The sequence below is a fragment of the Oncorhynchus gorbuscha genome, linkage group LG05 (assembly GCF_021184085.1).
Source record: "Oncorhynchus gorbuscha isolate QuinsamMale2020 ecotype Even-year linkage group LG05, OgorEven_v1.0, whole genome shotgun sequence".
NCBI classification, from domain to species: domain Eukaryota; kingdom Metazoa; phylum Chordata; class Actinopteri; order Salmoniformes; family Salmonidae; genus Oncorhynchus; species Oncorhynchus gorbuscha.
In genome coordinates, this window is record NC_060177.1 from 87,407,169 (window position 1) to 87,433,759 (window position 26,591).

Genomic DNA, 26,591 nt, shown 5'->3' on the forward strand with positions numbered 1-26,591 from the left:
CAGTCTCCTCACTATTAACACTCCTGCTCCTCTTCTTCAGTCTCCTCACTATTAACACTCCTGCTCCTCCTCTTCAGTCTCCTCACTATTAACACTCCTCCTGCTGTCAACATTCTCCTCTTCAGTCTCCTCACTATTAATTCTCCTGCTGTCAACATTCTCCTCTTCAGTCTCCTCACTATTAATGCTCCTCCTGCTGTCAACATTCTCCTCTTCAGTCTCCTCACTATTAATGCTCCTCCTGCTGTCAACATTCTCTTCTTCAGTCTCCTCACTATTAACACTCCTGCTCCTCCTCTTCAGTCTCCTCACTATTAATGCTCCTCCTGCTGTCAACATTCTCCTCTTCAGTCTCCTCACTATTAATGCTCCTCCTGCTGTCAACATTCTCCTCTTCAGTCTCCTCACTATTAATGCTCCTGCTGTCAACATTCTCCTCTTCAGTCTCCTCACTATTAATGCTCCTCCTACTGTCAACATTCTCCTCTTCAGTCTCCTCACTATTAATGCTCCTCCTACTGTCAACATTCTCCTCTTCAGTCTCCTCACTATTAATGCTCCTCCTACTGTCAACATTCTCCTCTTCAGTCTCCTCACTATTAATGCTCCTCCTGCTGTCAACATTCTCCTCTTCAGTCTCCTCACTATTAATGCTCCTCCTACTGTCAACATTCTCCTCTTCAGTCTCCTCACTATTAATGCTCCTCCTACTGTCAACATTCTCCTCTTCAGTCTCCTTGCTGTATTCTCTCAATCTGTCACACTCATTCTCTCCTCCCTCTGTTGCTCTTTCTGTCTCTCCTCCCTCTATCTATTTTTCTCCTCCCTCCCTCCCTCTCGCTCTCTCTTCCTCTCTGTGTCTGTCTCTCTCTCTCTCTCTCTCTCTCTCTGTGTCTGTCTCTCTCCTCCCTCTGTTGCTCTCTCTCCTTCCTCCCTCTCTATGTCTCTCTCTCCTTCCTCCCTCTCTGTCTCTTTCATCCCTTCCTCTCTTTGTCTCTCTCCTCTCTCTGTCTCTCTCCTCTCTCCTCCCTCTCTCTCTCTCTGTCTCTCTCTCCTCTCTCGCTCTCTCTCTGTCTCTCTCCTCTGTCTCCCCCCCCCCTCTCTCTCTGTCTCTCTCGCTCTCTCTGTCTCTCCTCCCTCCCTTCCTCTCTCTCTGTCTCTCTCTTTAAAGTGGCAGGGTTATCTTTCTCTTCCCCAGCTAGCCAACAGAATGGTCACACCTGCTCTCCGCCTCTCCCTCTCCACTCTATTCCTCCTCCTTTCTCTCACTCAAAGGATCTCTCACTCATAGATCACACTTCTATCTTATCACTCTCCTTGTCTCTTTGTTCCTCGGTAGTTTTGTTCCTCGGTGGGAATCTTTTGGTGCATTGTCAACTGTTCAAGTAGGATGTATAACAACAGGCAAGAGAATCCCAGTTGATTTGAGGGGTATAGCAAGAGAATCCCAGGTGATTTGAGGGGTATAGCAAGAGAATCAAATGTCATTTTATGGAAACAGGGCCATACAACTAATGGTGAGTCCCTTCATTGAAACAACTTATGGTAATGCTGTGAATACATGTGATGCTGTGTGAATACATGTGATGCTGTGAATACATGTGATGCTGTGTGAATACATGTGATGCTGTGAATACATGTGATGCTGTGAATACATGTGATGAGGCTGTGAATACATGTGATGAGGCTGTGAATACATGTGATGAGGCTGTGAATACATGTGAGTATTCAAAACAAACAGAATTATACCGAAGAGGGTTATGGCCAATTCCATTTAAATTCTAACCATAAAGTAAACCAAAATTCGAATTTGACATTTTCCAAATTGAAAAGCATTGAAGAGAATTATATTCCGGAATGTCAGTGTACTTCCTGAATTGACCTCAACACTTTAATACTGAAAACAAAGACATGTAGTAAAACACTTCTAACTGGACAAGACATACATAGATGGATGAGGAGGTGGGAGAAATGTTCATTTTGACAGAAAATATTCATGTGAAATAGTACTATCTGTGTCAACGAGTGAAAGATAACGGTTTGCAGTTTTCACTACAGTGCCACTTGGACTAGACTATGCGAGGTTTATTGCCTTTCAATTCTGTACATGTCTGTTTTTTTGTGCACTAATAGTTCCTTACGCTGAAGTGTGTACATCCATTCCTGGGACATCTGAGTGCAAGATATTGGCACTTCTCTAAGTATTACTGTAGTCACCATTACTGATATATACAGTTAAGTCAATTGTAGACATGGGACTTCATCTCCTAACCACGGTCAGTTTGCCTTCTACTCGAGTCCCTGGTTGTTATGGAAAATATATTATTATTATTATGGAAAATATTGTTTACAATAACTACGTTCCTATGTGCAAAAGAAAAAATACCCTGCAAAAACACACACACACACACACAGGTAAGCAAACACACACACACACACACACACACAGGTAAGCAAACACACACACACACACACATCCCCACTTGCTATCAATCTTTTGAACGAGGGGGAATTGAATTGTGGGGTAGAAAAAACATTTACTTCAAATGATTTAATAGTAGATGTATTGAGGCATATTAAAGAACCAATGTTGCCTATTTGTTCATCTAACTGAGACACACACACAGCAACACAGCAACACAGCAACACAGTCACACAGTCACACACAGCAGCACAGTAACTTTAACCAACAAACTATGACAGTTAATTCAAATATTTCAATGATGTATAACGTATCTCTAAATGTTCAATTGATGGTTAATCACCTAATTAAAAAGCCTTTACAAAAGTAATCTTACTCAGAGTATAGTAACCTACAACATCATCTCAACCCTGCTCCATCAAGAAAGGAGACCACCCCCCCCTCCCAGGGTTCAGTTGACTCATGCAGAGTGCTTTAAAAAAAAAAGTAATATTTGTATTGTCTATACATACAGTAAGAACTAGCCACATTAGTCTGACTGTGACACCGTTGCCCTGCTGTAATGACGCAGAAACGCGTGTGTGTGTCTGTGGGGGGGGGGGGGGGTGTTGAGTAGAATGAGGTCAGCCTGCCTTACACTCTGAAAACTGCACGTTGATATATCACTTGTAAAGTATGATAAATGGTGGATTTGACCTCGCAAGGATTGGAAAGCTGCCGCAGTCATCCCACTCTTCAAAGGGGGAGACACCCTGGACCCAAACTGTTACAGACCTATATCCATCCTGCCCTGCATTTTTAGGGTCTTCGAAAGCCAAGTCAACAAACAGGTCACTGACCATCTCGAATCCCACCGTACCTCCTCCGCTGTGCAATCTGGTTTCCGAGCCGGTCACAGGTGCACCTCAGCTACGCTCAAGGTACTAAACGATATCATAACCACCATCGGTAAAAGACAGTACTGTGCAGCCGTCTTCATCGACCTTGCCAAGGCTTTCGACTCTGTCAATCCCCATATTCTTATTGGCAGACTCAGTAGCCTCGGTTTTTCTGATGACTGCCTTGCCTGGTTCACCAACTACTTTGCAGACAGAGTTCAGTGTGTCAAATCGGAGGGCATGCTGTCCGGTCCTCTGGCAGTCTCTATGGGGGTGCCACAGGGTTCAATTCTCGGGCCGACTCTATTCTCTGTATATATCAATGATGTTGCTCTTGCTGCGGGCGATTCCCTGATCCACCTCTACGCAGACGACACCATTCTGTATACTTCCGGCCCGTCCTTGGACACTGTGCTATCTAACCTCCAAACGAGCTTCAATGCCATACAACACTCCTTCCTTGGCCTCCAACTGCTCTTAAACGCTAGTAAAACCAAATGCATGCTTTTCAACCGTTCGCTGCCTGCACCCGCACGCCCGACTAGCATCACCACCCTGGATGGTTCCGACCTAGAATATGTGGACATCTATAAGTACCTAGGTGTCTGGCTAGACTGTAAACTCTCCTTCCAGACTCATATAAAACATCTTTCTATTCCGCAACAAAGCCTCCTTCACTCACGCTGCCAAACTTACCCTAGTAAAACTGACTATCCTACCGATCCTCGACTTTGGCGATGTCATCTACAAAATAGCTTCCAATACTCTACTCAGCAAACTGGATGCAGTTTATCACAGTGCCATCCGTTTTGTTGCTAAAGCACCTTATACCACCCACCACTGCGACCTGTATGCTCTAGTCGGCTGGCCCTCGCTACATATTCGTCGTCAGACCCACTGGCTCCAGGTCATCTACAAGGCCATACTAGGCAAAGCTCCGCCTTATCTCAGTTCACTGGTCACGATAACAACACCCACCCGTAGCACGTGCTCCAGCAGGTGTATCTCACTGATCATCCCTAAAGCCAACACCTCATTTGGCTGCCTTTCGTTCCAGTTCTCTGCTGCCTGTGACTGGAACGAATTGCAAAAATCGCTCCCTCACCAAATTCAAACATCTGCTATCTGAGCAGCTAACCGATCGCTGCAGCTGTACATAGTCTATCGGTAAATAGCCCACCCAACTTTACCTACCTTATCCCCATACTGTTTATATTCATTTACTTTTCTGCTCTTTTGCACACCAATATCTCTACCTGTACATGACCATCTGATCATTTATCACTCCAGTGTTAATCTGCAAAATTGTAATTATTCGCCTACCTCCTCATGCCTTTTGCACACAATGTATATAGACTCTCTTTTTTTTCTACTGTGTTATTGACTTGTTAATTGTTTACTCCATGTGTAACTCTGTGTTGTCTGTTCACACTGCTATGCTTTATCTTGACCAGGTCACAGTTGCAAATGAGAACTTGTTCTCAACTAGCCTACCTGGTTAAATAAAGTTGAATTAAAAAATAAAATAAAAATCTCAGATACACATAACACACAGCACAGACATGCTCAGACACACAACACACACACACAAAACATAGATATACTCAGACTTTCCATCTCCTTGACTGATTCTAAATATATATAATATATCCTGATATCAACAGCAAACATTGGGGTAAAAAAGCTTATCTACATTTTCAAGGAAATTCATTATAATGTACTTTAAAGGACATTGCAGAAACCTGATGTCATTTTGATATATTTGATCAAATATAACATGACACATCTGATTTTATAACATTTTCTCTACAAGATTTTTTTACTTTTCTTATAAATTCTAATCCCTAATGGATGATTTAGGTCAATTTCCAAAATGAAAATGTCGTCCATGTTGTCGAAGGTTCTGTTTCTCTGTCAAACGGAACAACAAAACCTCACAGGCTCGTCACAGTCTTTCTGACATCAATGACATAATGACTATTCTTCTTCTCTTTTCTTTTGTTGCCGGCGAGATGTGTTCCCCACTCACTCTCCAGCCCAAACGGTTTGAAATGGTTCCTGTATTCTCCTGGCTGCCACTGAGTTGGCTGTCATCATGCATTCTCTCTGTACTCAGGCAGTTTGAAGGCCAGGACCGGCTCTCAAAGCAAAGCGCTTAAAGAGGTTTAAATGCCACCCTACAGAGAGAGCCCTCGTCACCAGCCCTGCTGCCTCTCAGGGTGCGTCCGCACCCTATTCCCTATATAGACTGAGTGTACAAAACATTAGGAACACCTTCCTACCGTTGACTTGCAACCCCCTTTGCCCTCAGAACAGCCTCAATTCGTCAGGGCATGGACTCTACAAGGTGTTGAAAGCGTTCCACAGTAATGCTGGTCCATGTTGACTCCAATGCTTCCCACAGTTGTGTCAAGTTGGCTGGATGTCCTTCGTGTTGTGGACCATTCTTGATGCACACAGGAAACTGTTGCGCATGAAAAACCCTGCAGCATTGTAGTTCTTGACACACTGAAAACAGTGCGCCTGCCACCTACTACCATACCCTGTTCAAAGGCACTTAAATATTTTGTTTTGCTCATTCACCCTCATTTGCCCATAAGGAATCGTAGCTTTCAGCTGGATTCACCTGGTCAATCTATGTCATGCAAAGAGCAGATGTTCCTAATGTTTTGTACGCTCATTGTAGTGCACTACTTTAGACCAGAGGCCTATGGCACCATATTCCCTACATAGTGCACTACTTTAGACCAGAGCCCTATGGCACCATATTCCCTACATAGTGCACTACTTTAGACCAGAGCCCTATGGCACCATATTCCCTACATAGTGCACTACTTTAGACCAGAGCCCTATGGCACCATATTCCCTACATAGTGCACTACTTTAGACCAGAGCCCTATGGCACCATATTCCCTACATAGTGCACTACTTTAGACCAGAGGCCTATGGCACCATATTCCCTACATAGTGCACTACTTTAGACCAGAGCCCTATGGCACCATATTCCCTACATAGTGCACTACTTTAGACCAGAGGCCTATGGCACCATATTACCTATATAGTGCACTACTTTAGACCACAGGCCTATGGCACCATATTCCCTAGATAGGGCTCTGGTCTAAAGTAGTGCACTATGTAGGGAATATGGTGCCATAGGGATCTGGTCTAAAGTAGTGCACTATGTAGGGAATATGGTACCATAGGGCTCTGGTCTAAAGTAGTGCACTATGGGAATAGGGTGCCATTTGCAATGGATCCTGACTGTAGAGCTCACACTTCCTGCTGTCTGCAAACACATGCAGCCACACTCTGGCCAAATACACACACAAGTTGTACAACAGACGCATTTGGCAAAACAGTTGTGATACAACAGATTTTTTCAGCACAATAATATTTACACATTGCATTGTGTCATACCTGGGGTATAATGTCAGATATACTGTACAGACGGCTGGAATGCTGTTTCAGCCAATCAGTCAGCATCTAGGACGCTAACTATCCAGTTTATGATACAGAATAATTATTGGCCTAAATTGGTTTCTCGAATCACCTGACATTGCATGAAATGAAATGAAAGGAAGGAAGGAGGGAGGAGGTCAGAGATCTGGCCGTGTGGTGCCAGGACAACAACTTCTCCCTCAATGTGATCAAGACAAAGGAGATGATTGTGGACTACAGGAAAAGGAGGACCGAGCACGCCCCCCCGTTCTCATGGACGGGGCTGTAGTGGAGCAGGTTGAGAGCTTCAAGTTCCTTGGTGTCCACATCACCAACAAACTAGAATGGTCCAAACACACCAAGACAGTCAGGAAGAGGGCACGACAACGCCTATACCCCCTCAGGAGACTGAAAAGATTTGTCATGGGGCCTCAGATCCTCAAAAGGTTCTACAGCTTCACCATAGAGAGCATCCTGACTGGTTGCATCACTGGTTGCATCACTGCCTGGTATGGCAACTGCTCGGCCTCCGACTGCTAGGCATCTCAGAGGGTAGTGCGTACAGCCCAGTACATCACTGGGGCCAAGCTGCCTGCCATCCAGGACCTAAATATACTAGACAGTGTCAGAGGAAGGCCCTAAAAATTGTCAAAGACTGTTCTCTCTGCTACCGCACAGCAAGCGGTACCGGAGTCTAGGTCCAAGAGGCTTCTTAACAGCTTCTACCCCCTAAGCCATAAGACTCCTGAACAGCTAATCAAAGGGCTACCCAGACCACTCTTTTACGCTGCTGCTACTCTGTTGTTATCTATGCATAGTCACTTGAATAACTCTACCTACATGTACATATTACCTCAATTACATCGACTAACTGGTGCCCCCACACATTGACTCTGTACTGGTACCCCCCTGTATATAGGCTCCACATTGACTCTGTACTGGTACCCCCCTGTATATAGTCTCCACATTGACTCTACTGGTACCCCCCTGTATATAGCCTCCACCTTGACTCTGTACCGGTACCCCCCTGTATATAGCCTCCACATTGACTCTGTACCGGTACCCCCTGTATATAGGCTCCACATTGACTCTACTGGTACCCCCTGTATATAGGCTCCACATTGACTCTACTGGTACCCCCTGTATATAGGCTCCACATTGACTCTACTGGTACCCCCCTGTATATAGCCTCCACATTGACTCTGTACCGGTACCCCCCTGTATATAGCCTCCACATTGACTCTACTGGTACCCCCCTGTATATAGGCTCCATATTGACTCAACTGGTACCCCCTGTATATAGGCTCCACATTGACTCTACTGGTACCCCCCTGTATATAGGCTCCACATTGTCTCTACTGGTACCCCCTGTATATAGGCTCCACATTGACTCTACTGGTACCCCCTGTATATAGCCTCCACATTGACTCTGTACCGGTACCCCCTGTATATAGCCTCCACATTGACTCTACTGGTACCCCCTGTATATAGGCTCCACATTGACTCTACTGGTACCCCCTGTATATAGCCTCCACATTGACTCTACTGGTACCCCCCTGTATATAGGCTCCACATTGACTCTACTGGTACCCCCTGTATATAGGCTCCACATTGACTCTACTGGTACCCCCCTGTATATAGCCTCCACATTGACTCTACTGGTACTCCCTTTATATAGCCTCCACATTGACTCTACTGGTACCCCCCTGTATATAGCCTCCACATTGACTCTGTACCGTAACACCCTGTATATAGCCTCCACATTGACTCTGTACCGGTACCCCCCTGTATATAGCCTCCACATTGACTCTGTACCGGTACCCCCCTGTATATAGCCTCCACATTGACTCTACTGGTACCCCCTGTATATAGCCTCCACATTGACTCTACTGGTACCCCCTTGTATATAGCCTCCACATTGACTCTACTGGTACCCCCCTGTATATAGCCTCCACATTGACTCTACTGGTACCCCCCTGTATATAGTCTCCACATTGACTCTACTGGTACCCCCCTGTATATAGCCTCCACATTGACTCTGTACCGGTACCCCCTGTATATAGCCTCCACATTGACTCTACTGGTACCCCCTGTATATAGTCTCCACATTGACTCTACTGGTACCCCCTGTATATAGGCTCCACATTAACTCTATACCGGTACCCCCTGTATATAGGCTCCACATTAACTCTATACCGGTACCCCCTGTATATAGGCTCCACATTAACTCTATACCGGTACCCCCTGTATATAGGCTCCACATTAACTCTATACCGGTACCCCCCTGTATATAGTCTCCACATTGACTCTATACCGGTACCCCCTGTATATAGGCTCCACATTGACTCTACTGGTACCCCCTGTATATAGGCTCCACATTGACTCTATACCGGTACCCCCCTGTATATAGCCTCCACATTGACTCTACTGGTACCCCCTGTATATAGGCTCCACATTGACTCTATACCGGTACCCCCTGTATATAGCCTCCACATTGACTCTACTGGTACCCCCTGTATATAGGCTCCATATTGACTCTACTGGTACCCCCTGTATATAGGCTCCACATTGACTCTACTGGTACCCCCTGTATATAGGCTCCACATTGTCTCTACTGGTACCCCCTGTATATAGGCTCCACATTGACTCTACTGGTACCCCCTGTATATAGCCTCCACATTGACTCTGTACCGGTACCCCCTGTATATAGCCTCCACATTGACTCTACTGGTACCCCCTGTATATAGGCTCCATATTGACTCTACTGGTACCCCCTGTATATAGGCTCCACATTGACTCTACTGGTACCCCCTGTATATAGCCTCCACATTGACTCTACTGGTACCCCCCTGTATATAGGCTCCACATTGACTCTACTGGTACCCCCTGTATATAGGCTCCACATTGACTCTACTGGTACCCCCCTGTATATAGCCTCCACATTGACTCTACTGGTACTCCCTTTATATAGCCTCCACATTGACTCTACTGGTACCCCCCTGTATATAGCCTCCACATTGACTCTGTACCGTAACACCCTGTATATAGCCTCCACATTGACTCTGTACCGGTACCCCCCTGTATATAGCCTCCAAATTGACTCTGTACCGGTACCCCCCTGTATATAGCCTCCACATTGACTCTACTGGTACCCCCTGTATATAGCCTCCACATTGACTCTACTGGTACCCCCCTGTATATAGCCTCCACATTGACTCTACTGGTACCCCCCTGTATATAGTCTCCACATTGACTCTACTGGTACCCCCCTGTATATAGTCTCCACATTGACTCTACTGGTACCCCCTGTATATAGCCTCCACATTGACTCTGTACCGGTACCCCCTGTATATAGCCTCCACATTGACTCTACTGGTACCCCCTGTATATAGTCTCCACATTGACTCTACTGGTACCCCCTGTATATAGGCTCCACATTAACTCTATACCGGTACCCCCTGTATATAGGCTCCACATTAACTCTATACCGGTACCCCCTGTATATAGGCTCCACATTAACTCTATACCGGTACCCCCTGTATATAGGCTCCACATTAACTCTATACCGGTACCCCCTGTATATAGGCTCCACATTAACTCTATACCGGTACCCCCTGTATATAGTCTCCACATTGACTCTATACCGGTACCCCCTGTATATAGGCTCCACATTGACTCTACTGGTACCCCCTGTATATAGGCTCCACATTGACTCTATACCGGTACCCCCTGTATATAGCCTCCACATTGACTCTACTGGTACCCCCTGTATATAGGCTCCACATTAACTCTATACCGGTACCCCCCTGTATATAGGCTCCACATTAACTCTACTGGTACCCCCTGTATATAGGCTCCACATTGACTCTATACCGGTACCCCCTGTATATAGCCTCCACATTGACTCTACTGGTACCCCCTGTATATAGGCTCCACATTAACTCTATACCGGTACCCCCTGTATATAGGCTCCACATTAACTCTATACCGGTACCCCCTGTATATAGGCTCCACATTGACTCTACTGGTACCCCCCTGTATATAGGCTCCACATTGACTCTATACCGGTACCCCCTGTATATAGCCTCCACATTGACTCTACTGGTACCCCCTGTATATAGGCTCCACATTAACTCTATACCGGTACCCCCTGTATATAGGCTCCACATTAACTCTATACCGGTACCCCCTGTATATAGCCTCCACATTGACTCTACTGGTACCCCCTGTATATAGGCTCCACATTAACTCTATACCGGTACCCCCTGTATATAGGCTCCACATTAACTCTATACCGGTACCCCCTGTATATAGGCTCCACATTAACTCTATACCGGTACCCCCTGTATATAGGCTCCACATTGACTCTACTGGTACCCCCTGTATATAGGCTCCACATTGACTCTACTGGTACCCCCTGTATATAGGCTCCACATTAACTCTATACCGGTACCCCCTGTATATAGGCTCCACATTAACTCTATACCGGTACCCCCTGTATATAGGCTCCACATTGACTCTACTGGTACCCCCTGTATATAGGCTCCACATTGACTCTACTGGTACCCCCTGTATATAGGCTCCACATTGACTCTATACCGGTACCCCCTGTATATAGGCTCCACATTAACTCTACTGGTACCCCCCTGTATATAGCCTCCACATTGACTCTACTGGTACCCCCTGTATATAGGCTCCACATTGACTCTGTACCGGTACCCCCTGTATATAGTCTCCACATTGACTCTGTACCGGTACCCCCTGTATATAGTCTCCACATTGACTCTATACCGGTACCCCCTGTATATAGCCTCCACATTGACTCTATACCGGTACCCCCCTGTATATAGGCTCCACATTGACTCTGTACCGGTACCCCCCTGTATATAGTCTCCACATTGACTCTATACCGGTACCCCCTGTATATAGCCTCCACATTGACTCTACTGGTACCCCCTGTATATAGGCTCCACATTAACTCTATACCGGTACCCCCCTGTATATAGGCTCCACATTAACTCTATACCGGTACCCCCTGTATATAGCCTCCACATTGACTCTACTGGTACCCCCTGTATATAGGCTCCACATTAACTCTATACCGGTACCCCCTGTATATAGGCTCCACATTAACTCTATACCGGTACCCCCTGTATATAGGCTCCACATTAACTCTATACCGGTACCCCCTGTATATAGGCTCCACATTAACTCTATACCGGTACCCCCTGTATATAGGCTCCACATTGACTCTACTGGTACCCCCTGTATATAGGCTCCACATTGACTCTACTGGTACCCCCTGTATATAGGCTCCACATTAACTCTATACCGGTACCCCCTGTATATAGGCTCCACATTAACTCTATACCGGTACCCCCTGTATATAGGCTCCACATTGACTCTACTGGTACCCCCTGTATATAGGCTCCACATTGACTCTACTGGTACCCCCTGTATATAGGCTCCACATTGACTCTATACCGGTACCCCCTGTATATAGGCTCCACATTAACTCTACTGGTACCCCCTGTATATAGCCTCCACATTGACTCTACTGGTACCCCCCTGTATATAGGCTCCACATTGACTCTGTACCGGTACCCCCTGTATATAGTCTCCACATTGACTCTGTACCGGTACCCCCTGTATATAGTCTCCACATTGACTCTATACCGGTACCCCCTGTATATAGCCTCCACATTGACTCTATACCGGTACCCCCTGTATATAGGCTCCACATTGACTCTGTACCGGTACCCCCTGTATATAGTCTCCACATTGACTCTATACCGGTACCCCCTGTATATAGGCTCCACATTAACTCTATACCGGTACCCCCTGTATATAGCCTCCACATTGACTCTATACCGGTACCCCCTGTATATAGGCTCCACATTGACTCTATACCGGTACCCCCTGTATATAGTCTCCACATTGACTCTATACCGGTACCCCCTGTATATAGGCTCCACATTGACTCTGTACCGGTACCCCCTGTATATAGTCTCCACATTGACTCTATACCGGTACCCCCTGTATATAGTCTCCACATTGACTCTATACCGGTACCCCCTGTATATAGTCTCCACATTGACTCTATACCGGTACCCCCTGTATATAGTCTCCACATTGACTCTATACCGGTACCCCCTGTATATAGTCTCCACATTGACTCTATACCGGTACCCCCTGTATATAGTCTCCACATTGACTCTATACCGGTACCCCCTGTATATAGCCTCCACATTGACTCTACTGGTACCCCCTGTATATAGGCTCCACATTAACTCTATACCGGTACCCCCTGTATATAGGCTCCACATTAACTCTATACCGGTACCCCCCTGTATATAGCCTCCACATTGACTCTACTGGTACCCCCCTGTATATAGTGTCATGTTTGTCATTTATTATCATGTCTTGTCCCTGTGCTCCCCATGCTATTCGTTTCCCTCTGCTGGTCTTATTTGGTTCTTTCCCTCCTTCTATCCCTCTCTCTCCCCCTCCCTCTCTCACTCTCTCGCTCTCTCTTCTCTCTATCGTTCCGTTCCTGCTCCCAGCTGTTCCTATTCCCCTAATCATCATTTAGTCTTCCCACACCTGTTCCCGATCCTTTCCCCTGATTAGAGTCCCAATTTATTCCTTTGTGATCCGTTCCTGTCCCGTCGGTTCCTTGTTTTGTATTCACCATGCTGTGATTGTGTTTCGCCCTGTCCTGTCGTGTTTTTTGCCTTCATCAGATGCTGCGTGTGAGCAGGTGGCTCTATCAACTACGGCCTGCGCCTACCCGAAGCGACCTGCAGTCTGTGGCCGCTTCTCTAGTTATTCCCCTCTACAGACTAGAGGATTTTTGTTATTCCCTGTTTGGATTTAAATAAACTCTGTTTCTGTTAAGTCGCTTTTGGGTCCTCTTTCACCTGCATGACATATAGGCTCCACATTAACTCTATACCGGTACCCCCCTGTATATAGGCTCCACATTAACTCTATACCGGTACCCCCCTGTATATAGGCTCCACATTAACTCTATACCGGTACCCCCCTGTATATAGGCTCCACATTAACTCTATACCGGTACCCCCTGTATATAGGCTCCACATTGACTCTACTGGTACCCCCTGTATATAGGCTCCACATTGACTCTACTGGTACCCCCTGTATATAGGCTCCACATTAACTCTATACCGGTACCCCCCTGTATATAGGCTCCACATTAACTCTATACCGGTACCCCCCTGTATATAGGCTCCACATTGACTCTACTGGTACCCCCCTGTATATAGGCTCCACATTGACTCTACTGGTATCCCCCTGTATATAGGCTCCACATTGACTCTATACCGGTACCCCCTGTATATAGGCTCCACATTAACTCTACTGGTACCCCCTGTATATAGCCTCCACATTGACTCTACTGGTACCCCCTGTATATAGGCTCCACATTGACTCTGTACCGGTACCCCCTGTATATAGTCTCCACATTGACTCTGTACCGGTACCCCCTGTATATAGTCTCCACATTGACTCTATACCGGTACCCCCCTGTATATAGCCTCCACATTGACTCTATACCGGTACCCCCTGTATATAGGCTCCACATTGACTCTGTACCGGTACCCCCCTGTATATAGTCTCCACATTGACTCTATACCGGTACCCCCTGTATATATGCTCCACATTAACTCTATACCGGTACCCCCTGTATATAGCCTCCACATTGACTCTATACCGGTACCCCCTGTATATAGGCTCCACATTGACTCTATACCGGTACCCCCTGTATATAGTCTCCACATTGACTCTATACCGGTACCCCCTGTATATAGGCTCCACATTAACTCTATACCGGTACCCCCTGTATATAGGCTCCACATTAACTCTATACCGGTACCCCCCCCTGTATATAGGCTCCACATTAACTCTATACCGGTACCCCCCTGTATATAGGCTCCACATTGACTCTATACCGGTACCCCCCTGTATATAGCCTCCACATTAACTCTATACCGGTACCCCCTGTATATAGCCTCCACATTAACTCTATACCGGTACCCCCCTGTATATAGCCTCCACATTAACTCTATACCGGTACCCCCTGTATATAGCCTCCACATTGACTCTATACCGGTACCCCCTGTATATAGCCTCCACATTGACTCTATACCGGTACCCCCCTGTATATAGGCTCCACATTGACTCTGTACCGGTACCCCCTGTATATAGGCTCCACATTAACTCTATACCGGTACCCCCTGTATATAGCCTCCACATTGACTCTGTACCGGTACCCCCTGTATATAGCCTCCACATTGACTCTATACCGGTACCCCCTGTATATAGCCTCCACATTGACTCTATACCGGTACCCCCCTGTATATAGGCTCCACATTGACTCTGTACTGGTACCCCCCTGTATATAGGCTCCACATTAACTCTATACTGGTACCCCCTGTATATAGTCTCCACATTAACTCTATACCGGTACCCCCTGTATATAGGCTCCACATTAACTCTATACCGGTACCCCCTGTATATAGGCTCCACATTGACTCTACCGGTACCCCCTGTATATAGCCTCCACATTGACTCTGTACCGGTACCCCCTGTATATAGCCTCCACATTGACTCTACCGGTACCCCCTGTATATAGGCTCCACATTAACTCTATACCGGTACCCCCTGTATATAGGCTCCACATTAACTCTATACCGGTACCCCCCTGTATATAGGCTCCACATTGACTTTATACCGGTACCCCCTGTATATAGGCTCCACATTAACTCTATACCGGTACCCCCTGTATATAGGCTCCACATTGACTCTATACCGGTACCCCCCTGTATATAGCCTCCACATTGACTCTATACCGGTACCCCCTGTATATAGGCTCCACATTGACTCTATACCGGTACCCCCTGTATATAGGCTCCACATTAACTCTATACCGGTACCCCCTGTATATAGGCTCCACATTGACTCTATACCGGTACCCCCTGTATATAGCCTCCACATTAACTCTATACCGGTACCCCCTGTATATAGGCTCCACATTGACTCTATACCGGTACCCCCTGTATATAGGCTCCACATTAACTCTACTGGTACCCCCTGTATATAGCCTCCACATTGACTCTACTGGTACCCCTGTATATAGCCTCCACATTGACTCTACCGGTACCCCCTGTATATAGGCTCCACATTAACTCTATACCGGTACCCCCTGTATATAGCCTCCACATTAACTCTATACCGGTACCCCCCTGTATATAGGCTCCACATTAACTCTATACCGGTACCCCCTGTATATAGCCTCCACATTAACTCTATACCGGTACCCCCTGTATATAGGCTCCACATTGACTCTATACCGGTACCCCCTGTATATAGGCTCCACATTGACTCTATACCGGTACCCCCCTGTATATAGGCTCCACATTGACTCTATACCGGTACCCCCTGTATATAGGCTCCACATTGACTCTACTGGTACCCCCTGTATATAGTCTCCACATTGACTCTATACCGGTACCCCCCTGTATATAGCCTCCACATTGACTCTATACCGGTACCCCCCTGTATATAGCCTCCACATTGACTCTCTATACCGGTACCCCCCTGTATATAGTCCCGCTATTGTTATTTTAATGCTGCTCTTTCATTATTATTATTTTTTTTTTTCTTAAAACTTATTAAAGCATTGTTGGTTTAAGGGCTTGTAAATAAGCATTTTACTGTTAGGTCTACACCTGTTGTATTCGGCGCATGTGACAAATACAATTTGATTTGATTTGATAGCCCTTTAAGTCCTACAACAATAATATCCTTGGTCCTCAGAGCTGGCATGTTGGCTTCGTGTCACAGACTTCGTGACCTGTTGGTTCCCATGTTTCCTCAGTCACTCGGTTACGGTAGTTGTCAGACACTAACCCCTCTACTTCAATACAAAAGGCAGCTGAATGGAGCATATTTTTTTATCCATCCATCCACGTACATCTTACCTGTTGAAATGATCAAACACACACACTGCGATGATGAATACACACACAAACACACACGTATTCTCTCTCTCGTGCTCTAAAAGTCAGTTGCTATGGTAGCAACAGAAACACAAGGCCAAGCAGACAATGAGTTTGTGTTGCATACCGACATTTTCAGTTGTTTGTCGTAGGTTTACATACACCTTAGACAAATACATTTAAACTCCGTTTTTCACAATTCCTGACATGTAATCCTAGTAAAAATTCCCTGGTTAAGGTCAGTTAGGATCACCAATTTATTTTAAGAATGTGAAATGTCAGAATAATAGTAGAGAGAATGATTTATTTAAGCTTTAATTTCTTTCATCACATTCCCAGTGGGTCAGAAGTTTACATACACTCAATTAGTATTTGGTAGCATTGCCTTTAAATTGTTTAACTTGGGTCAAATGTTTCGGGTAGACTTCCACAAGCTTCCCACAATAAATTGGGTGAATTATGGCCCATTTCTCCGGACAGAGCTGGTGTAACTGAGTCAGGTTTGTAGGCCTCCTTGCTCGCACATGCTTTTTCAGTTCTGTCCACAAATGTTCTATAGGATTGAGGTCAGGGCTTTGTGATGGCCACTCCAATGCCTTGACTTTGTTGTCCTTAAGTCATTTTGCCACAACTTTGGAGTATACTTGGGATCAATGTCCATTTGGAAGACCCATTGCGACAAAACTTTAACTTCCTGACTGATGTCTTGGGATGTTGCTTCAATATATACACATAATTTTCCTGTCTCATGATGCCATCTATTTTGTGAAGTGCACCAGTCCCTCCTGCAGCAAAGCAACCCCACACCATGATGCTGCCATCCCCGTTCTTCACGGATGGGATGGTGTTCTTCGGCTTGCAAGCCTCCCCCTTTTTCTTCCAAACATATCGATGGTCATTATGGCCAAACAGTTCTATTTTTGTTTCATCAGACCAGAGGACATTTCTCCAAAAAGTATGATCTTTGTCCCCATGTGCAGTTGCAAACCGTCTGGCTTTTTTATGGCGGTTTTGGAGCAGTGGCTTCTTCCTTGCTGAGTGGCCTTTCAGGTCATGTCAATATAGGACTCGTTTTACTGTGGATATCGATACTTTTGTAACCGTTTCCTCCAGCATCTTCTCAAGGTCCTTTGCTGTTGTTCTGGGATTGATTTGCACTTTTCGCACCAAAGTACGTTCATCTTTAGGAGACAGAACGCGTCTCCTTCCTGAGCAGTATGAAGGCTGCGTGGTCCCACGGTGTTTATACTTGCATACTATTGGTGGTACAGATGAACGTGGTACCTTCAGGCATTTGGAAATTGCTCCCGAGGATGAACCAGACTTGTGGAGGTCTACAGTTTTTTTTTCTGAGGTCTTGGCTGATTTCTTTAGATTTTCCCATGATGTCAAGCAAAGGCACTGGGTTTGAAGGTAGGCCTTGAAATACATCCACAGGTCCAACTCCAATTGACTCAAATGATGTCAATTAGCCTATCAGAAGCTTCCAAAGCCATGACATAATTGTCTGGAATCTTCCAAGCTGTTTAAAGGCACAGTCAACTAAGTGTATGTAAACTTCTGACCCACTGGAATTGTGATACAGTGATTTATAAGTGAAATAATCTGTCATGCTCAAAGTAGATGTCCTAACCGACTTGCCAAAACTATAGTTTGTTAATTAACAAGACATTTGTGGAGTGGTTGAAAAATGAGTTATAATGACTCCGACCTAATTGTAAGTAAACTTCCGACTTCAACTGTAGTTACACAAGGAGTTTCAGTGTTGCATAACGTCATATAGTCACTCTAGGAGCATTTAGACAATCTAGGAACATATAGTCACTCTAGGAACATATAGTCACTCTAGGAACATATAGTCACTCTAGGAACATATAGTCACTCTAGGAACATATAGTCACTCTAGGAGCTTCAGTGTTGCATAACGTCATATAGTCACTCGAGGAGCATATAGTCACTCTAGGAGTTTCAGTGTTGCATAATGTCATATAGTCACTCTAGGAGCATATAGTCACTCTAGGAGCATATAGTCACTCTAGGAACATATAGTCACTCTAGGAGCATATAGTCACTCTAGGAGCATATAGTCACTCTAGGAACATATAGTCACTCTAGGAACATATAGTCACTCTAGGAACATATAGTCACTCTAGGAGTTTCAGTGTTGCATAATGTCATATAGTCACTCTAGGAGCATATAGTCACTCTAGGAGCATATAGTCACTCTAGGAGCATATAGTCACTCTAGGAGCATATAGTCACTCTAGGAACATATAGTCACTCTAGGAACATATAGTCACTCTAGGAACATATAGTCACTCTAGGAGCTTCAGTGTTGCATAACGTCATATAGTCACTCTAGGAGCATATAGTCACTCTCGGAGCATATAGTCACTCTAGGAGCTTCAGTGTTGCATAACGTCATATAGTCACTCTGGGAACATATAGTCACTCTAGGAGTTTCAGTGTTGCATAATGTCATATAGTCACTCTAGGAGCATATAGTCACTCTAGGAGCATATAGTCACTCTAGGAACATATAGTCACTCTAGGAACATATAGTCACTCTAGGAGCATATAGTCACTCTAGGAGCATATAGTCACTCTAGGAGCATATAGTCACTCTAGGAGCATATAGTCACTCTAGGAGCTTCAGTGTTGCATAATGTCATATAGTCACTCTTGGAGTATATAGTCACTCTAGGAACATATAGTCACTCTAGGAACATATAGTCACTCTAGGAGCTTCAGTGTTGCATAACGTCATATTGTCACTCTTGGAGCATATAGTCACTAGGAGCATATAGTCACTCTAGGAACATATAGTCACTCTAGGAACATATAGTCACTCTAGGAACATATAGTCACTCTAGGAGCTTCAGTGTTGCATAACGTCATATAGTCACTCTAGGAGCATATAGTCACTCTCGGAGCATATAGTCACTCTAGGAGCTTCAGTGTTGCATAACGTCATATAGTCACTCTGGGAACATATAGTCACTCTAGGAGCTTCAGTGTTGCATAATGTCATATAGTCACTCTCGGAACATATAGTCACTCTAGGAGCTTCAGTGTTGCATAACGTCATATAGTCACTCTAGGAGCTTCAGTGTTGCATAACGTCATATAGTCACTCTCGGAACATATAGTCACTCTAGGAACATATAGTCACTCTAGGAGCATATAGTCAATCTAGGAGCTTCAGTGTTGCATAACGTCATATTGTCACTCTAGGAACATATAGTCACTCTAGGAGCTTCAGTGTTGCATGGTGTCATATAGTCACTCTAGGAGCATATAGTCACTCTAGGAGCTTCAGTGTTGCATAACGTCATATAGTCACTCTAGGAGCTTCAGTGTTGCATAACGTCATATAGTCACTCTAGGAGCATATAGTCACTCTAGGAGCATATAGTCACTCTAGGAACATATAGTCACTCTAGGAACATATAGTCACTCTAGGAACATATTGTCACTCTAGGAACATATAGTCACTCAAGGAGCTTCAGTGTTGCATGATGTCATATAGTCACTCTAGGAATATATAGTCACTCTAGGAGCTTCAGTGTTGCATAATGTCATATAGTCACTCTAGGAACATATAGTCACTCTAGGAGCTTCAGTGTTGCATAACGTCATATAGTCACTCTAGGAGCTTCAGTGTTGCATAACGTCATATAGTCACTCTAGCAAAAGGGTGACAGCGGACAAAGTATTTTTTCTTCACAGAACACGTCATGAAGAGAGACCCGTTGTATGTACTGAAACTGTCTAGGGGGAGAGGTGTGTGCGTGTGTGTGTGTGTGTGTGTGTGTGTTTGTAGGAGGAGGAGTGGGGAAGACGGGGGTGAAGGTGAAGAGACTTCATTTACTCACGTCTCTTTCCATCCCCTCCCTCTCCTTCTCCACTCGCATAAACACACAAACACACACACACACACGCACAAACACACACACACGCACAAACACACACGCACAAACACACGCACAAATACACAAACACAAACACACGCACAAATACAAACACACACAAACACGCACAAATACAAACACGCACAAACACGCGCACACACACACACACAAACACACAAACACAAACACGCGCACAAACACCGGTCCCTCAAACCAAGCGGAGGTCGTCAGTGTTGTATAACATGTTGCGTCTGTCTGTTAAGTGTCTTCCTCATGTCCAGGTACCAAGGACAAAAAAACAGGCCCTTTCCAATAGGCTCTTGAATATGAGACGTCAGTGTATTGCACAAGATTTTCCCAACTCCGGAGGAACTCATGCCTTCTGAGCCTGTTTGTAGACAGACTGAATGGGTCTTAATGTTGTACAGCAAGCTTGGGCCCAACTAGTCAAGCAGTATGTTAGGTGGGGGAGTTTCATAGCATTGAAGTACTGTTTCACTGCCCATGTAGTCAAACAACTCTGTATGAATCGGAAATTAGTAATAATAATATATATGCCATTTAGCAGACGCTTTTATCCAAAGGAGCATATAGTCACTCTAGGAACATATAGTCACTCTAGGAACATATAGTCACTCTAGGAACATAGTCACTCTAGGAGTTTCAGTGTTGCATAATGAGTCATGTGTGCATACATTCTACGTATGGGTGGTCCCGGGGATCGAACCCACTACCCTGGCGTTACAAGCGCCATGCTCTACCAACTGAGCTACAGAAGGACCACATATATTATTATTATTATTATTATTATTATAGATACCACCTGGAGCTTCTCCCCGGACACACAGACATCTGTCTCAGTCAGTAGCATCAGATACCACCTGGAGCTTCTCCCCGGACACACAGACATCTGTCTCAGTCAGTAGCATCAGTTGCCCTCTTTGTGAAGAACATGCAGACAGTTTTTTTCTTCACATTGAGATGCAAACACGAGTCACTGAGCCACTTTGTAACCTGGACCATTACAGTAGTGAGTTCTTGTGCAGCTTGTTGTTTGCTCTTTGCACATATATCACTGTATCATCTGCATACATTTGAACTTCAGACCCAGTACAGACAGAAGGCAGATCATTAATGTACAGGCTGAACAGGAAGGGCCCCAATACTGACCCTTGGGGCACGCCCACATCATAGCTGAGAGTAGGAGACGGCTCATTGATCACTCTGACACACTGGGTTTTTCCTTCAAGGTATGACTTCATCCATCTGATGGCTTAGGGGGAAACATTGAACTTGAACAGTTTTGTGATGAGAACCTCATGGTTAATAGTGTCTAGAAACACAGCCATCAGAGGTTTTGACAATAAAGAGGAGAGACTGTAGGTGAGCAGGACATCATGAGTGGTCCAAGGCAGTGTCAATACATGCTGTGTTGTTCTAGGCAGTGTCAATACATCCTGTGTTGTCCAAAGCAGTATCAATACATCCTGTGTTGTCCAAGGCAGTCTCAATACATCCTGTGTTGTCCAAGGCAGTATCAATACATCCTGTGTTGTCCAAGGCAGTCTCAATACATCCTGTGTTGTCCAAGGCAGTATCAATACATCCTGTGTTGTCCAAGGCAGTCTCAATACATCCTGTGTTGTCCAAGGCAGTATCAATACATCCTGTGTTGTCCAAGGCAGTGTCAATACATCCTGTGTTGTCCAAGGCAGTATCAATACATCCTGTGTTGTCCAAGGCAGTATCAATACATCCTGTGTTGTCCAATGCAGTATCAATACATCCTGTGTTGTCCAAGGCAGTATCAATACATCCTGTGTTGTCCAAGGCAGTGTCAATACACCCTGTGTTGTCCAAGGCAGTCTCAATACATCCTGTGTTGTCCAAGGCAGTCTCAATACATCCTGTGTTGTCCAAGGCAGTATCAATACATCCTGTGTTGTCCAATGCAGTATCAATACATCCTGTGTTGTCCAAGGCAGTATCAATACATCCTGTGTTGTCCAAGGCAGTGTCAATACACCCTGTGTTGTCCAAGGCAGTCTCAATACATCCTGTGTTGTCCAAGGCAGTCTCAATACATCCTGTGTTGTCCAAGGCAGTATCAATACATCCTGTGTTGTCCAAGGCAGTATCAATACATCCTGTGTTGTCCAAGGCAGTATCAATACATCCTGTGTTGTCCAAGGCAGTATCAATACATCCTGTGTTGTCCAAGGCAGTATCAATACATCCTGTGTTGTCCAAGGCAGTGTCAATACATCAAAGAGCAACTCTGCTCCTCTGGGGCCTTCTGTCTCTCTTTCAAATCAGCGTCAGGTTTAGACCTGGGTTATCTTGTGCTCAAATACTGTTGTCTGGATTATTTAGTGACCTGTCCATTTGTATTTGTATTCCCACAGGGCCTTGAACAAATCGTATATACATAAATTACAGATGACCTTATAAGAAACAGTACAGGTACCTGCATTAGCGTGACCTTTCACCTTTAACCCTGCTGTCATGGAAGATGCGATGTTGGTGCGTACGGACGGGAATTCTCTGCTCAAGGCAGTGTTCCTGAGCCGACTGCGTCTGACACGCCTGCTGCTGGAGGGAGGTGCTTACATCAACGAGAGCAACGAGCGCGGCGAGACGCCCCTGATGGTGGCGTGCAGGACGCGCCACACGGACGCACAAAGCGTGCCCAAACACAAGATGGTTCGGTACGTTAACGAAGTAGGAACATCGCTCAGCAGAGCAGGAGTGTCCAAATGGGCCAGTGCAGAATTTTACTACATACAGTTAAACAGCCAAAATAGTTACACACCTGACTTAACACAGTTTGTATTGAAGACTATGATTGTATAATTAGTTAAATCAGGTGCGATGGCTGGAGCAAAATCCTGCACCAAAAAGGTCCCTTAATGAATCATCTTGGCCACCAATGGCCTGCCGTAGTGTCCATAAGACCCTGTACCTCCTCTTCAGGTGTTTCCGCAAGGTATTGATCAACATTACATCAACAGGTATCTGTTGGAGAGCGGAGCTGACCCAAATATCCAGGACAAGACCGGTAAGACGGCCCTGATGCATGCCTGTTTGGAACAGGCGGGGGCAGAGGTCCTCTCTCTACTGCTGGGGAGTGGAGCTGACCCCAGCCTGGACGACCACTCTGGCTTCTCTGCACTGGTCTATGCCGTCAACGCAGGGGACAACGAGGCCCTGAGAGTCCTACTGGATGCCTGCAAGGCCAAGGGCAAGGAGGTAAGGATTTGGGTTTGATTCCGCTTGGAAGGGTTGCAAAATTCTGGAAACTTCCCCAGGAATCCTGGTTTGAGGTTTCCTGCTGATCTCCTTCTGATTCCTGGAATCTTCCAACCAGAACTTCTGGAAAACCTGGGAATTTTGGGAAAGTAACCAGAGTTTTGCAACCCTTTGCTGGGGCCACCCATTTGCACCCTCTACTAGAAGTGGCTTTGGATTTTTTTTTAAACATCTGATGGCCTTTATTACAGGTCATCATCATCACCACGGACAAGCTGCCGTCAGGACGCCAGATGACCAAGCAGTACCTGAACGTACCCCCGCCTCCCGACCTGGAGGAGCGCCTGCATTTCACCCCTGGCTCCGCTGCCTGCCTCATGTCCCCCTCAGAGATCCAGCTCCGCACCCCTCCACAGGGCACCTCAGCCACTGCCTCACCCCAGCCAGGGAGCCCCCTCCTGGGCCTCAGGGAGCACCACCACCAGGGTGGTGGAACAAACATCTCTGGTTCTGCTGGTTCTGGTTCTTCTCAGCCGGGCTCCCCGACCAGGGACCCTAACCTGTTTCGAGGCCCCGGTCCTGGGGTGGTGAAGATGTTCCATCCCCAGCGGCTCCACTCTGAGCCCTGGCTGCAGCAGAACAAGGTCTCCAGGTAGGTAGCCTAGACTAGGTTAGAGAAGTGCGCCAGCAACTGGAGGTTACCGGTTTGAATCCTATATCTGTCAGGAAAGAAAATCTGGTCCAGTGTGGGTCGGCAACTGGAGGGTTACCAGTTTGAATCCTATATCTGTCAGGGAAGAAAATCTGGTCCAGTGTGGGTCGGCAACTGGAGGGTTACCAGTTTGAATCCTATATCTGTCAGGGAAGAAAATCTGGTCCAGTGTGGGTCTGCAACTGGAGGGTTACCAGTTTGAATCCTATATCTGTCAGGAAAGAAAATCTGGTCCAGTGTGGGTCGGCAACTGGAGGGTTACCAGTTTGAATCCTATATCTGTCAGGAAAGAAAATCTGGTCCAGTGTGGGTCGGCAACTGGAGGGTTACCAGTTTGAATCCTATATCTGTCAGGAAAGAAAATCTGGTCCAGTGTGGGTCGGCAACTGGAGGGTTACCAGTTTGAATCCTATATCTGTCAGGAAAGAAAATCTGGTCCAGTGTGGGTCGGCAACTGGAGGGTTACCAGTTTGAATCCTATGTCTGTCAAGGAAGAAAATCTGGTCAGTAGTAGATCCGCAACTGGAGGGTTGGTGGCATCAGTGTCCTAGATACTATCTCCTGCCCTTGAGCAAGTAGCTTCCCATTGGTCCAGCCTCTCCAAACTAATATGTACGTGTGTTTTCTTCTTCTTCCTCCAGCCTGACCGAGGAGCTGCTGGACATCACCCCAGAGGAAGAGCTCTCCTTCCGGGTCAACAGCCTGGTCCTCTCTGGGTCCGGAAGGGTGGGGCCCGGGGCACATCCGATCGTCGCCCGCCACCAAAGTATCGACCCCAAGGATGCCACGGGGCTGCTGGAGCAGGTCATGATAATAATCAAATGAATAACTTCTCATGTGCCTGTATAATAATTAATTTGTATATTTTTTTCTCTTTCAGGTGGTTGAGAGTGACGGAGGTGGCGGGGTAGGAGGAAGAGGAGGCCTTAGTAGGAAGATGTCTTACGACAGTGCTGCAGCTTATTCCCACCCAAACCTCCTGCACCGGGGGGACGGAGGAAGCTATGGAGGCTACCCCTGTGGCACCCATGAGCCTGTCCTCCCCGTAAACAAAACCTCTCCAGACGGTTGCCTTCCCAACCTGGCTGTGTCCAGCCTGAGGAATGTGGTTCGCCGCCGCAACATTGGCATAGACCATTACAGCTCTGACTCCCAGCTTCCCCAGTTTGGCAGCCACAGCAGCCACCCAGAGAATGGAGACTCCTCCAGGGGTGTTGTAGGGGGAACTGAGAAGCGTAAACTGGTCAGTAGTAGATCCTCCACACTGTCGGGCTCCCGGGAGTCCCTGGAGAGTGCTACCCAGAGAAGAGGTCCTGCAAACCTGGAGAGGAGAGGCTCGGGGGCCCTGCTCCTGGATCACATCTCCCACACCCGTCCGGGGTACCTGCCCCCTCTCAACCCCCACGCACCCATACCCGACATCGGGGTCAGCCCCACCTCAACCTGCCCCAGCCTGAGTGGAAGCACCAAGGCACTGAATCTGAACGGGGGTGTTGCAGGGCTGGGATCAAAGCCTCTTGTCCCCTGTGCTCCTGCCACCCCCAGAGATCTGAAGTCAAAGCAGACACTGCTGAGGAGACACTCCATGCAGACAGAGCAGATTAAACAGCTGTTCAACCTCCAGGAGATAATCCATGCAGACAGAGCAGATTAAACAGCTGTTCAACCTCCAGGAGCTCTTTCGGCCAATAAGACGAACGATGCTAGACTGATCCCAGATCTGTTTGTGTCGTCTTGTCCCTGTTACTCCTTGGCAAAACAGCACAAACAGTTCTGGGACCAAAAAAAGGTTGCATTTTCTTTGTGTCTGGCTACTGTGTGCTTGGCTGACTGTGATCGCTTCCTATGTCAAGCATTGTTGCTGCTGTGTGACCATGGCGTCGTGCTGCTGTGTGACCATGACATTGTTGCTGCTGTGTGACCATGATGTCGTGCTGCTGTGTGACCATGACGTCGGGCTGC

At 46.2% G+C, this 26,591-nt stretch overlaps 1 protein-coding gene across 1 annotated transcript; it reads left to right on the plus strand.

Annotated features, from left to right (window-relative positions):
* Window positions 1-1,055: 1,055 nt before the first annotated feature.
* ankrd34bb (ankyrin repeat domain 34Bb) lies at window positions 1,056-26,285 on the plus strand. Its single transcript, XM_046351444.1, has 6 exons — window positions 1,056-1,517; window positions 23,074-23,376; window positions 23,680-23,917; window positions 24,169-24,569; window positions 25,271-25,433; window positions 25,510-26,285. Exons 2-6 carry the CDS (start codon window positions 23,174-23,176, stop codon window positions 26,281-26,283), a joined length of 1,779 nt encoding a protein of 592 aa, XP_046207400.1. The 5' UTR covers window positions 1,056-1,517; window positions 23,074-23,173; the 3' UTR covers window positions 26,284-26,285.
* The last annotated feature ends 306 nt before the right edge of the window (window positions 26,286-26,591 follow it).